General features: G+C 38.2%; 1 protein-coding gene across 13 annotated transcripts in view; it reads left to right on the top strand.

The window, feature by feature from the left end:
- ANKRD28 (ankyrin repeat domain 28) overlaps positions 1 to 14,939 on the top strand; it is a 205,222-nt gene that overhangs the window by 110,100 nt on the left and 80,183 nt on the right. For 12 of the 13 annotated variants that reach the window (XR_008660509.2, XR_010113920.1, XM_055295488.2 and 9 more), the window contains one exon: positions 12,369 to 12,439. Coding sequence is in view for 10 of the 13 variants with exons in the window: in XM_055295488.2 (XP_055151463.1) it covers positions 12,369 to 12,439 (71 nt within the window). In the remaining 3 variants the exon portion in view is untranslated. Of the gene's footprint in view, positions 1 to 7,591; positions 7,647 to 12,368; positions 12,440 to 14,939 lie in introns of those variants that run through there. The other variant, XM_063610760.1, reaches the window with a different exon arrangement.

The raw sequence follows: 14,939 nt of genomic DNA, 5'->3' as shown, positions 1-14,939 counted from the left end.
TTCTTAGATTCTCTGCTCTGGATAAGGTTAGGAACCATCATGGTTTCTACTTCTTAAGCCCACACCTCACTCCCATTAGGATGGCTCCTATCCAAAAAAACAAAAAAAAAAAAGGCCAGGTGCAGTGGCTCATGCCTGTAATCCCAGTACTTTGGAAGGCCAAGGCAGGCGGATCACCTGAGGTCAGAAGTTCGAGACCAGCCTGGCCAACATGGCAAGACCTCCATATCTACGAAAAATACAAAAATTAGCCAGGAGTGGTGGCGGGCACCTGTAATTCCAGCTACTCAGGAGGCTGAGGCAGGAGAATCGCTTCAACCTGGGAGGCAGAGGTTGCAGTGAGCCGAGATCGCGCCACTGCACTCCAGCCTGGACCACAAGAGTGAAACTCCCTTTCAAAAAAAAATAATAATAACAGAAAATAACAGAGATTGGAACATTATTGTATCAGGCTGTTCAGGCTTTCATAATAAAAAAAAACTACAGACTGCAGGTCAGGCATGGTGGCTCATGCCTGTAATCCCAGAGCTTTGGGAGGCCGAGGCAGGCTGATTATTTGAGCCCAGGAGTTCTAGACCAGCCTGGGCACCATAGCAAAATCCTGTCTCTATGAAAAATACAAAAAATTAGCTGGGCATAGCGGTGCGCGCCTATAGTGCCAGCTACTTGGGAGGCTGAAGTGGGAGGATAGTGGAGTCCAGGAGGCAGAGGTTGCAGTGAACTGAGATTGTACCACTGCACTCCAGCCTGAACAACTGAGTGAGAGCCTGTCAAAAAAAACCAAAAAACAAAAAACTACAGACTGGGTGGCTTAAACAACACAAATATATTTTCTCACATTTCTGGAGGCTGGATGTCCAAGATCAAGTTTCTGGCTGATTTGGTATCTGGTCAGCGCTCTCCTCCTGGCTTGCAAATGGCTGCCTCTTGCTCTGTCCTTACAAAGCCTTAGTTCCTTCGCATGGAGAGAAAAGGGCTAGCTCTCTGGTGCTCTTCTTTTTTTTGAGACAGAGCCTCGCTGTCTCCCCAGGCTGGAATGCAGTAGTGGTGTGATCTCGGCTCGTATCAACCTCTGCCCCCGGGTTCAAGCGATTCTCCTGCCTCACTGCCTCAGCCTCTGGTGCTCTTCTTTTTTTTTTTTTTTTTTTTTTTTTATTTTTTATTTTTTTTTATTATACTTTAGGGTTTTAGGGTACATGTACACAATGTGCAGGTTTGTCACATATGTATCCATGTGCCATGTTGATTTCCTGCACCCATTAACTCGTCATTTAGCATTAGGTGTATCTCCTAATGCTGTCCCTCCCCCCTCCCCCCACCCCACAACAGTCCCCGGAGCGTGATGTTCCCCTTCCTGTGTCCATGAGTTCTCATTGTTCAATTCCCACCTATGAGTGAGAACATGCGGTGTTTGGTTTTTTGTCCTTGCGATAGTTTACTGAGAATGATGTTTTCCAGTTTCATCCATGTCCCTACAAAGGACACGAACTCATCATTTTTTATGGCTGCATAATATTCCATGGTGTATATGTGCCACATTTTCTTAATCCAGTCTATTGTTGTTGGACATTTGGGTTGGTTCCAACTCTTTGCTATTGTGAATAGTGCCGCAATAAACATACGTGTGCATGTGTCTTTATAGCAGCATGATTTATAGTCCTTTGGGTATATACCCAGTAATGGGATGGCTGGGTCAAATGGTATTTCTAGTTCTAGATCCCTGAGGAATCGCCACACTGACTTCCACAATGGTTGAACTAGTTTACAGTCCCACCAACAGTGTAAAAGTGTTCCTATTTCTCCACATCCTCTCCAGCACCTGTTGTTTCCTGATTTTTTAATGATGGCCATTCTAACTGGTGTGAGATGGTATCTCACTGTGGTTTTGATTTGCATTTCTCTGATGGCCAGTGATGATGAGCATTTCTTCATGCGTTTTTTGGCTGCATAAATGTCTTCTTTTGAGTAGTGTCTGTTCATGTCCTTTGCCCACTTTTTGATGGGGTTGTTTGTTTTTTTCTTGTAAATTTGTTTGAGTTCATTGTAGATTCTGGATATTAGCCCTTTGTCAGATGAGTAGGTTGCAAAAATTTTCTCCCATTCTGTAGGTTGCCTGTTCACTCTGATGGTAGTTTCTTTTGCTGTGCAGAAGCTCTTTAGTTTAATGAGATCCCATTTGTCAATTTTGGCTTTTGTTGCCATTGCTTTTGGTGTTTTAGACATGAAGTCCTTGCCCACGCCTATGTCCTGAATGGTATTGCCTAGGTTTTCTTGTAGGATTTTAATGGTTTTAGGTCTAACATTTAAGTCTTTAATCCATCTTGAATTAATTTTTGTATAAGGTGTAAGGAAGGGATCCAGTTTCAGCTTTCTACATATGGCTAGCCAGTTTTCCCAGCACCATTTATTAAATAGGGAATCCTTTCCCCATTTCTTGTTTTTGTCAGGTTTGTCAAAGATCAGATAGTTGTAGCTATGCGGCATCATTTCTGAGGGCTCTGTTCTGTTCCATTGATCTATGTCTCTGTTGTGGTACCAGTACCATGCTGTTTTGGTTACTGTAGCCTTGTAGTATAGTTTAAAGTTAGGTAGCGTGATGCCTCCAGCTTTGTTCTTTTGGCTTAGGATTGACTTGGCGATGCGGGCTCTTTTTTGGTTCCATATGAACTTTAAAGTAGTTTTTTCCAATTCTGCGAAGAAAGTCATTGGTAGCTTGATGGGGATGGCACTGAATCTATAAATTACCTTGGGCAGTATGGCCATTTTCACGATATTGATTCTTCCAACCCATGAGCATGGAATGTTCTTCCATTTGTTTGTATCCTCTTTTATTTCATTGAGCAGTGGTTTGTAGTTCTCCTTGAAGAGGTCCTTCACATCCCTTGTAAGTTGGATTCCTAGGTATTTTATTCTCTTTGAAGCAATTGTGAATGGGAGTTGACTCATGATTTGGCTCTCTGTTTGTCTGTGATTGGTGTACAAGAATGCTTGTGATTTTTGTACATTAATTTTGTATCCTGAGACTTTGCTGAAGTTGCTAATCAGCTTAAGGAGATTTTGGGCTGAGACAATGGGGTTTTCTAGATATACAATCATGTCATCTGCAAACAGGGACAATTTGACTTCCTCTTTTCCTAATTGAATACCCTTTATTTCCTTCTCCTGCCTGATTGCTCTGGCCAGAACTTCCAGCACTATGTTGAATAGGAGTGGTGAGAGAGGGCATCCCTGTCTTGTGCCATGTTTCACTCTTTTGTGTTGCCTTGGCCCTTTAAGTGATGTGGAAAACCAATGGAGAGTTCTGTTTGGAGTGGAATAACATGCTCTGACTTCTGTTTTTAAAGATTGATTCTCTGGCTTTGGCTTCAAATTCTTGACCATTTTAAGTCGTGTTTATCCTACTTGTTGTTATTTCTAGGTTTTTATCTTTAATAGTTTTCCTTTTCTCCCCCAAACTCAGCTAGCTCTCATAGTCTCTCTACATTGTCTTCTCTCTTTCTTGTAACTTTTCTTTGAGGTCACCTCTTCTATACTTAAATTCAGTGAAGTTGAGTATATAGAGTAGCGCCTGAATTCATCCTCTTATTTTCTGGGATGGTTTTTTCCAGCTGTATTTCTCCTAGTTTACTCTACCCTATATATTTTTGTCCTAGTCCTGTGCTGGATGCTTTCAGATTCTTACATATCTTCGAGGAATATGCCTCTTTGTAGAACAGAAAGGAAGGGGCAAAAAGTGAGCATCTGTTAGGTTTGTTTCTTCAAATAACTCTCAAACCAAATTTTAAGTTCAAGAGTACATGTGCAGGTGTGTTATATAGGTAAACTTATGTCATGTGGGCTTGTTGTACAGATTATTTCATCATCCATGTATTAAGCCTCCTTCCCGTTATTTTTCCTGAACCTCTCTCTCCTCTTATCGTCCACCCTCTGATAGGCCCCAGTGTGTGTTGTGTCCCTCTGTGTGTCCATATGTTCTCATCATTTAGTTTCCTTTTTTTGTTGATGTACCACAGGTGGTTGGGCTGGCTCAGCAGCTTCTTAGATCAATGGGTTCTTAGGTAGTAATCTGCTGGTGATTGGCTATTACTCTCCCTCATCTCCAGCTGGGTAAAAAATTAATAAAGATGCCTTCTTGGTCTCTTTTTTAGCACTGCCCCACTTTATTCTTATGCAGTGTGAGGTTAAGAGTTCTGTAGGTGCTTTTCCTGTGAATTACCCAGACAGCTCTAGATCGTCTGAAAGATTTTTAGGGATTTTAGGACACAGCAGAGAGAAAGGAGCAAATGGGACACACATGCAAACATGACTTTCTAGAGGACTCGGTAGCCTTCCCAAGATCTGAAGAAGCTTCACTTGACTCAGTGTCCTTCAGTTTGGTACACATTTCACTGTTACTGATAGAAATAATTCATAGTTTGGTTTCTGGTTGTAACTGTTTCCTTATTGTATTGAAGATGGTATCTCTTCTCATTCTCTTTTATATTTTGGTGACTTGTTTTAGAGTAAAACTACTCACTTTCTTTAACTTGCAGTCCAGAATTAAATTCTTCGGAAACCAAGTATTTGTACGTGATACAACTCTAAGATTTGTGGATGAGAGGTATAATTTTTGGCGTGGTACCTGTAATCAAACAAGTGAATACATCCATAGAATCTATAGTAATACTAGAGTCCACTGGAATTAATGTTATAATTATTATGGAATGGGGTGAAATAATAGCAAACAGTGAGCTTATTACATTTTAAATATTGTTAAATTTAGCCATTTCACTAATCTCATTTTATCCTAAATTTGTGAGGGTATTATTATAAGGAAATTAAGGCATTTAGCTTTTAAACTTTCGAAGTTTTTGTACTGCTAGTAAAAGCTAAAGCCAGAATCCAGATCCAGGCAGTTTGACTACAGAATCCGTGTTCTTAATCCTGCTGTAATCAGAATCTTCCTCTTTTCTTGCCACCATAATGCCCACCCTCCTCCCCCGACCACCTATTTAGCTTTTAGTAAAATTTGCATGTGAAGTCACTTTTATTGAAGAACTTTTAAAGACTATTTTCTCGCCACTGAGGTATAGATATTTTGTTTGGGAGCTTATTCACTTAATGCTTTCATTCAAAACTATATGGTTAGCAGTACCTCAGACCTTAAACTGCCTCCAGTAAGTATTAAGTCCTTAAATGACTGCATTGTGGAAGGCATTTGCCAAAAATTCATTCGATTGGCCTTTTATAAAAAAAAAAAACTCTCCTTAATAGAAAACACCATTCTGATGTTTCTGGCGTTAAGAATGAAACCTAAAGTATGTGTCTCTTCTTTTTACTTCAGTGCTGGTACATTAGTTTGCTGGGGCTGCTGTAACAAAATACTACAAACTGGGTGGCTTAAACAATAGAAATTTATTTACTCAAAGTTCTGGAGGCTGTAAGTCTGAGATCAGGGTGCTGTCAGGATTGACTCCTTTGGAAGGCTGTGAGGGAAGGATCTGTTCAAGGTATCTCTCTCTGGCTTGTAAAATCGCTGTCTTCTCCCTTTATTTTCCCTCTGTCCATGTCTTTTTGCAGATTTCTTCTTGTAAGGACACCAGTCATACTGTATTAGGACCCACCCTAATGACTTCATTTTAATTACCTCTGTAAAGATTCTATCTCCAATTAAAGTCATATTCTGAGTTGCCAGGGGTTGGGAGTTGAACAAACCCACAATGGCTGGTATCCACAACACTCTTAAAAGATACAGTGCAGCAGCTATTTTTTTCAGCATTACAGTTGGAAAAGTGGAAATGTCATTGGGTTTTGCTCATTCTACTCCGAGCCTGAAAACCGAATCTGAACCTTTTGCCACTGCACTGTTAGGTAGCCAAAGAAAAGCATTATTTCCAGTTTGGGAAGAGGGATAAAAGTACTTGGCTTCTGGCCCAGCTCACTGGTTATGGACTATCTCCTCTGATTTAGGAGCAAAGAAGAAAACAATTCTCTGCAAATAGAAGTTTTGGAAAATGATTTGTGAGACTATTTATAATTATTACAAACATTTATGAAGTTAGCAATAACTTTAATAGTACCTACTATCAAGTTCTTAGCCTAGATCAGAGGTTGGCTAACGTTTTCTGTAAAGGGCCAGATACTAGTTACAGGCCATACAGACTCTGGCAACTATTCAACTCTGTTGTTGTAGTGAAAGCTACATATTTAATATTTAAATTGAATAGATGTGGCTCTGTTCCAGTAAAACTTTACAAATTAGGTGGCTTGAAGCCTGTGGATGGTAGTTTGAAGACCCCTAACATAGATTATAAAGATACTACCTCATCTTTTTAATGTTAGAGTGAGGTGTCTTAGTCTTTTCAGGCTGCCATAACAGAATATCACAGACTGAGTGACCTACAAATTTTTCTCAGTTCTGGGGCCTGGGAAGATCGTGATACCAGAAGATTTGGTATCTGGTGAGGGCCCACTTCTTATTTATAGCCAGCAGTCTTTTTAGTATAACCTCATATGGTGAAAAGGGTGAGGGAGCACTCTTGAGCCACTTTTATAAGGGCATTAATCCCATTCACTGCCCTCATGACCTAATTACCTCACAGAGGACCTCGCCTCCTAATACCGTGACATTGGGGTTGGGATTTTAACATAAATTTTGGGGGAATGCAAACATTCAGACCATTTGACAAGGTTTGGTAAATATGAAATAATTTATTCAGAATATTCCAAAATAGGATAGAATGTTATAACTGGAAATGGATCATAAGGATGATTTAGCACAATTCTTTATTTTACAGGTATAGTTGCCCCTTGAACAATGTGGAGGTTAGGGGCACTGACTCCCCCAACCCCAACACAATAGGAACTTTGAATATAACCTTTGGCTCCCTAAAAACTACTAATAGCCTAATGTTGACCAAAAGCCTTACTAATAACATAAACAGTTAACACGTATTTTACATATTATATGTATTATATACTGTATTCTTACAATAAAATAAGCAATAAAATGAAAATACTAAGAAAATCATAAAGAGAAAACATACTGTGTATTGAATGGAAGCAGATCATCATAAACATCTTCATCCTTGTCATCTTCACATTGAATAAGGTGAGGAGGAAGTGGAGGGCTTGCTGTCTTGGGTTGCAGAGATGGAAGAAAATCTACATATAAGTGGACTCATGCAGTTTGAACCAGTGTTGTTTAAGGGTCAGCTGTAATTGAGGTTCAAAAATCAAAGAATTGGAAGAAGTTAGTGACCAATTAGATTAGGAGAAAATAAGTCAATCAGTTGTCTTGCAGAGTGAAATCTGGAGTCAAATGGAATACTCCTAATGGAATTGCTGACTGTAGAACTTCGCAGAAAGGAGTGCCCTTTGTTGTTTAAATCTGGGGCCCATCCTCACCCCCTCCCAGCCATACATATTCATATCCACCTCCCCCTCACCTCACCACACACACAGCCTAGGAGTCAGGGATTATGATTTGCAAAATGAAGACCCAGGCCCCAGGAAACAGTTCCAGGTCACATAGCCAACTAGTTATACAGCCATTATGAGATCATGTATCTCTCCTGCTCCAGTGTTCCTTCCACTAACCCGTGACTGTGTCTTCACAAGGTTAGACCTCTCTTCAACTGCATTGCTGTCTAGAGCCCTAGACTAATGTAAGTAAGTAAATCAGGTTTTTGTTTTTGAATTTATGTTTTATCTCCGAATAGCTAGACATTTAATTCTAGATTCAGGTAACCTTTTCTTTTACAAAACTATTGTTTCAGAGTGCACTTTTATATGGGTGAAATATTACGTGAAAAGATTGGGTGAGAGGAAACTGATTAGCTGGGTTTTTCTATATAATCTATAACTGTGGTATGAAATGGATACAACCTGTTTAGGTGATCCTGCAGTTGATTTTTAGTCGTGTTATTTATTGCATGTAATATCAGAAACTCAGTCACATCTCTACTCTAGAAAGATGCATCTAAATTCAGATATATGTGTGAGTACAGGCTCTGGCCGTTTATCTTAAGGGAAAGTTCAGTTGGTATATGTGGATTTGTGTGGGACAAGGAAAGACTTGTTAAAGAAAATATTGATTATACAGTTGGACATAACCATTTTGAATTTAATGAGGTGCTTCTGGCATGTAAGTTTTCTGTAAATATTGGTTTATAGTACTCACTGATGATATCTTTCTTAAATTGCTATGTATATTGTCTTTTGTTCCTTAGCAGTGCTTTTTCACACCACAGGCTATGCCAGTAACCTAACTTCAACAAATGACATGGGACTGCTATTTTATATTCTTTTCTGTCTTAATGAGTAGGAAATAGTAAAGAAATTAATCTTCTCTTGGTTACTTAAGGTCATCCTTATAAACCACAAATACTATCTTCTACCATGTAGAGGGCATGTGATTATGCCACCAGAGGCAGTTAACGACATTTGGTTTTATTTCTCTCTACAAAGACTGTTTTTTGTTTTAAGTGGGTATGATTTCTCCCTGCCTCCCCTGCATCTCCATCCTCATTATTAGCTGTTGTGGCCGATGTTTAATACTCCAACTAGCTATTGAACTAGTTAACTATATTCTGGAAATGTCTTTTCCATTTCTAGAATGAATTTGTCATTTAAAGTGTATATGAATATATAGATAACTTTGGAGTGTTCTGTGTAGAACAGAACTCTGTTTACCTTTAGACAGCCCACTGACATGAGCTCTGGGAATCTGAACCATCTGAAGTGTGCTGCTATGTTTATTGCTTTTACGCTATTTTTCAGTTTACAGGAACACAGCCAACTGCTGCTCTTGTAGTGTACATTACTGTGTCATATTTATCTGTTTATATTGTAAATCACATATTAGTTAACTAATGTGGGTGGGGGACTATTGTTTCCTTGGTGCCCTCAGATACAAGCCCTGATTTCTCATACAGTTGACCTTTATTTTCCAAGGAATTAAAAACATTTGATTAGGCTCTTAGAAGAAATGCATGATTTTTTTTTAATTTTTTATTATTTTTTTTCTTTTTGAGACGGAGTTTCGCTCTTGTTGCCCAGGCTGGAGTGCAATGCCACGGTCTAGGCTCACTGCAACCTCCACCTCCCAGGTTCAAGTGATTCTCCTGCCTCAGCCTCCCGAGTAGCTTGGAAGCTTGGATTACAGGCACCCACCACCATGCCTAGCTAATTTTTTTTTGTAATTTTAGTAGAGACGGGGTTTCACCATGTTGGCCAGACTGGTCTTGAACTCCTGACCTCAGGTGTTTTGCCCACCTCAGCCTCCCAAAGTACTGGGATTACAGGCGTGAGCCACCACACCCGGCCAATATATACATATTTAAAGGTACAATATAAAGTTGCGTTACTACCCTAGTACCTGCCATATGCCCAGTTTTCAATGTGCCTCCCACCATCAACACAAACGTATAAGCACCCCCTCTTATTAATATCTTAGCATTCCTCTAGGGTTTCTTTATGCATATTAAGCAAATACAGTAGTTCCCCCTTTTGAAGAGGTATGTTCCAAGACCCCCACATAGATGCCTGAAACCTCAGATAGTACTGAACCCTGTATACTATGCACAAGTTTCTTTTTCCCTCTTCAGAATTTCAGGTAGAAGATTTGTTCTTACTGTAGATCTTAGCAACCTCAGCATGATTTCTTTTTTATTGAGAACTTACACCTTTTCACTTAAAGGAAGCATTTTACTGCTTCTTTTGGCATACTCAAATTTCCAGCATCACTACTCTTGCACCTTGGGGCCATTATTAAGTAATGTAAGGGTTACTTGAACACAAGCATTGTGATACCGTGATAGTCAATCTGATAATCAAGAGGGTCCCATAAGGAAAGGGTGAATGGCATATGCAAGATATGATAGACAAAGGGATGATTCACATCCTGGGTGGATGGAGCAGGATGGTGCCATATTTCATCATGTTACTCAGAACAGTGAGCAATTTAAAATTTATGAATTTATTTCTGGAATTTTCCATTTAATATTTTCAGACCATGGTTGACTGGGTAACAAGCTGTGAAAAGTGAAACAAGGGGGGACCATTGTGTGATAAGATAAAAATAATTATCTCTTCCTTTTTCTACATAAAAGTAAAGCATATTAGTCATACAATTACTGCTTTTTTACTTTTTGTTTTCAGATCTTTATTAGCACAGAGTCTCCTCAGTTTTTTATGCCAGCCACCTTCTGTTTTTTGAGATGGAGTCTCACTATCTTGCCCAGGCTGGAGTGTGTGGTGCAATCTCAGCTCACTGCAACCTCTTCCTCCTGGGTTCAAGCGATTCCTGCCTCAGCTTCCCAAGTAATTAGGCTTACAGGTGCACGTGGGCCACTACATCTGGCTAATTTTTGTATTTTTAATAGAGACAGGGTTTCACCATGTTGGCCAGGCTGGTCTTGAACTCCTGTCTTCAAGCAATCTGCCCACTTCAGCCTCCCAAAAGTGCTAGGAGGATACAGTCATGAGCCCCCGTGCCCTTCTATTCTCCTGCTAGTTAATACTTTGAATCAGACTTCTCAGGATCCCTCATGAGACCTCATTTCTTCTCTGCTTTTGTTGATTCAGGATACTGTCTGTACTAGGTGTCTGTGTTGATACCCTTTGGGCCTTGCTGCCAGAGCTTTCCATTCTACTGTGTATAGATATGCATGTGCACATAAATATAAACCTGTAGAAAGAGGAACAGGGCTTAAAGAGAACCGTTGAAGTCCTAAGCAGATAAGTGGGAAAACGAAAGACGCTAGCTTCTGTGTCACTCCTTCACTATCTCTAGGGTTCCAGCTTCCAGCTGGCAAACATTTCAAATGTGTACTTTCTACATTCCGTCTTCTACCCAAAACAAACGTTGGCATTACTGAGATTAGGCAGTTTGTGTTTTAACCATCTAGGGTTCCACAGTGCCTGACAGATAGTTGCCCAAATGTTTATTACATGGGTATGTCATGCTCTCTGGCTGGTTCTTTATTTGCTGTCTTCCTTTCCTTCTTCCATAGCCTAACTCTGAGCATTGTTCAAAGCTCTCTAATTAGCTATTGATTCTTTGTGTCCTCACTGTTCACTGCCCACAGAGAACTCAGCGACTCTCAGCATCTCAACTGCTACATTTGTGGATGTTTCTTACACCTCCATTTCATTTTATTTTCTCTCATTTTTCAAGGCTTTAAAGTCTACCTCTAACATATTTGCTATTATGTACTAGGCACATTTTTTATATGTTAATCTTTGTAACAGAGTACTATTAAGTCTGTTTTATAGATGAAGAAACTTGGGTTCAGAGGGATCACACAACTACTTAGGGACCCAGAGCTACTAATTGAAGGCATTACTTGAAGTCACTGCACTTGATTATTCCCTGACTCCTCACACTCAAAACCTAGAAATAATGTAAGCGTTAGGAAGTATGAAGCTTTGTTTCTGTTATAGTTGACCCTGACGTTAGGCTATTTTGTATACCTGCATTTCATCATTTAGAAAATGAGTGATTTAGGATTTGGGATATAAATCTAGGATTGCTTGTAGGATAGGATCTATCAGCCAGTTCTGTACTTCCAAGAACCAGGGCTGTTTCTTCTCTACTTAGATATATTAATAGAATTATCCTACTATGCATGTGCTGCTTTTATTTGACTTGGATTTAATATGGGAGATAAATTATTCCCTCCTCAAGTAATGTAAATTTTTTTGTCTTAATGTGTTTGCATTCTATTAAGGTTAATTTTTGTCCATTGACAATGATTTTTAAACAACTGTACAAAATTGATTTGTTTAAAAAAATTTCTTTCTTAAGCTTTAGGTATAACCTAGAAAGACATGAGTTGCTTCATTTCTTCCTCAATTATTTTTCTAAGTCTGTAACCATTGTTTCTATCTTATACAATAACTTTATAGTACTAATGTGTTTTTAATCATGGCTGGAGAACTATTTTGATGTTATCATGTTACCTTATGGCGTGATATATTCATTAGTAAAGAAATGTAATGAAGACTTTAAAATAGTCTACATTTTATCTCTAAGTATATTCTTATATTCATTTATTTGTTTTTTTTAACACGCATTCTAAAATGGGGTCTGATTTTTACCTTGGATATGCTCTGTATAAAGGTGGCTTTTCTAACCTATATATAAAATGATGTTTATTTTGTTTTAAACAAAAAAGCTAAGACTTTATTGGACAATTATATCAATTTAAAAGGCTAATTTTGTTTTATATTCTAAGGGTAATTTTTATCAGCAGAAAGTGTAAAAAATAAGTTTTTTTTCAATTGTCATTTATCCAATTTGGATTATATGTAACTACTATTTCAGGAGATTTATTAAAAATATTTTATGTACAATATTTCAATTTATTTTTTTCTTCTTGTTGCAGGAGCTAGAGTTAATGCCAAAGACAGCAAATGGTTGACACCTTTACACAGAGCAGTTGCATCTTGTAGTGAGGTATGAAATTTCTCTTAGTAAATATATTGTATGTGAAAACATTAAATAGGCGTACCCGTGAATCCATATTCAAATGTTTTCAAAAGAAGGAAAAGCTACTGAGATACCTTGACTGGTCATTTTACTTTAGAATTTGTACAAACCAAATTAATTGTTTCATTTCTTCTTTTGTTTATAAGGCCTCTTGCAGTCTGAAGTAGCAGAGAATAGAAAACCCTACCTCTGTCCCTTCTAGAAGAGAAATCATTTTTCTCTCCTACATATTCTTCCTCAGGGCTTTTCTCTACCTGTTTACAATAGTCTCTTACAGAGGTTTCACTGATTGTGATCAAGAAATAATCTCATCAATGTATAATAATTAATTGAAATGTTACTTAGCTAAATACTGAAATTAGCTTCAAAACCATTACTTGACTGCACATTTTACTGGTTATAAATATACAACTTTAAAATGTTTGAGAGGGATTACAAGGAAGAATAGTTCCTTCTTGTTTACAGCCTTGTATATTGTTTGCTTGTCGAGATAACTGACATTTTTAGGTAATGTTCATTATTTGCAAAGTATTTTTATATTTTTCATATCTTTCAGTCCTGAGGACATCTTTGTAGGATAGATATCTTGAGGAAACTATATAGTTAATGATTCATGAAAAACTACTCAGCTGTTAAATGATAGAGATGAGACAAAAACCTGAATCTTCTTTTTTTTTTTTTTCCTGTTATTTTACTTTATAATGTGTATTTGGTGCTTTTCTAAAATGCTTTGTGTCCAAAGCACCCCTTTTACCTACTTTACAGTAGTTGTAACTTGTTGCAAAGCTTAAAAAATAATTTAAAATACAAAAGTATGTGATAGTATAAGTTTATATTCATCTAGTATTTCTTTAGTAATTCAAATTGTGAGGTTAAGAAAGGAACTCCTAAGTGTAGCTACTGCTTTTTCTGTCCATCATGGGACTGTGTAGTTTGGGAGAAGGAAAGGGAACTCTAACTAGTGCCTCATGAGAAACTACGGAGCTTCTGTCTCTTTGTCCTTCTTTGTATTCCTCATTGAGGAATGAGATGAACTATATCTTGAACCCAGAGCAATAGCTGGGCAAGTGAAGAGTCATAAAGGTGAAATGTGACTGGGAAGGATTACAAACCCTGTAATTAACAGAGGCAATCTATTAGCTGTAGCCTCCTAGTTAGGAGAAGAAGGATAAGGACAGTGGGTGCAGTTGAACACACAACCTAACTCTGAACTGGGTCTTTGATGTGCTATAGCTTATGAATTTATGGAACTTAGATTTGGAGACCCTGGCTTCAGTTATTATATGCAACTTTTCAGCTGTGCAATGTTGGACAAGTCTAGGAATTATAAAAACTAAGACATACTATCCAAAATACTTTGAATTCTGAAATTCCATTGTAATGTTATTAATTTTGTGGTTAGCCCTCCATAAAGATCTTTCTTTAAATAAAAGCAGTTAAGATAAACATTACTGTTACTGGAAGATACTCATGTTAGCCATACCTACGCATTTTGTTTTAAGACTCTTGGGATTATGGCTATTAAAATAATGGATTTTTACCAGATTAAATCATAAGAAGGTACAATTTATATATTGGCAGAAGTTGTAAAACAGACCAAAAATTGCTAAAGAAAAATTAACATTAGAGGAAGACAGCAAATTCTGCCAGAGACTTAATTCCTAATTTTTAAAAACTATGTGCTCAGCCTGAATTTAAGGGCAAGTTGTAGGTTAGAAAGCAAATAATCCTAGTAAGTTTCTTAATTCTACTCTTCAGTCTAAAAATTACAAGGCAGATCACTAAACAGAAACAAAACCAAGAACCCTCAGAGTCCACTTCACTACCCTGCTACCTCCACTGGAGCAGGTGCTAGTATCCACAGCTGTAGGACCTGAAGACAGATCACATCACAGGACTCTTTACAGACATTCCTCAGTACCAGCCCGGAGCCTAGTAGCTCCACTGGGTGACTAGACCCAGAAGAGCAAAAACAATCACTACAGTTTGGCTCTCAGGAATACCCATTCCTAGGGGAAATGGGAGAACACCACATCAAGGGAACACCCAGTGGGACAAAATAATTTAAACGGTAGTCCTTGAATCCCAGATCCTCCCTGTGACATAGCCTACCCAAGTGAGAAAGAACCAGAAAAACAATTCTGGTAATATGACAAAACAAGGTTATTTAACACCCCCAAAATACCAGCTCACCAGCAATGGATGCAAACCAAGACGAAGTCTGTGAATTGCCAGAAAAAGAGTCAGAAGATTGATTATTAAGCTAATTAAGGAGGCACTAGAGAAAAGTGAAGTCCAACTTAAATTAAAAACATAATATAGAATATGAAGGAAAATTCTTTAGTGAAATAGGTAAAAACAATCACAACTTCTAGAAATCAAGGTCACACTTAGAGAAATGAAAAATGTACTGCAAAGTCTCAGCAATAGAATCGAACAAACAGAAGAACTTTAGCGCTTGAAGACA

The sequence above is a fragment of the Symphalangus syndactylus genome, chromosome 10, assembly GCF_028878055.3.
Source record: "Symphalangus syndactylus isolate Jambi chromosome 10, NHGRI_mSymSyn1-v2.1_pri, whole genome shotgun sequence".
Taxonomy (NCBI): Eukaryota; Metazoa; Chordata; class Mammalia; order Primates; family Hylobatidae; genus Symphalangus; species Symphalangus syndactylus.
The sequence above is the reverse complement of the archived record's forward strand: the minus strand, read 5'-3'. Positions and strand labels throughout refer to the sequence as shown.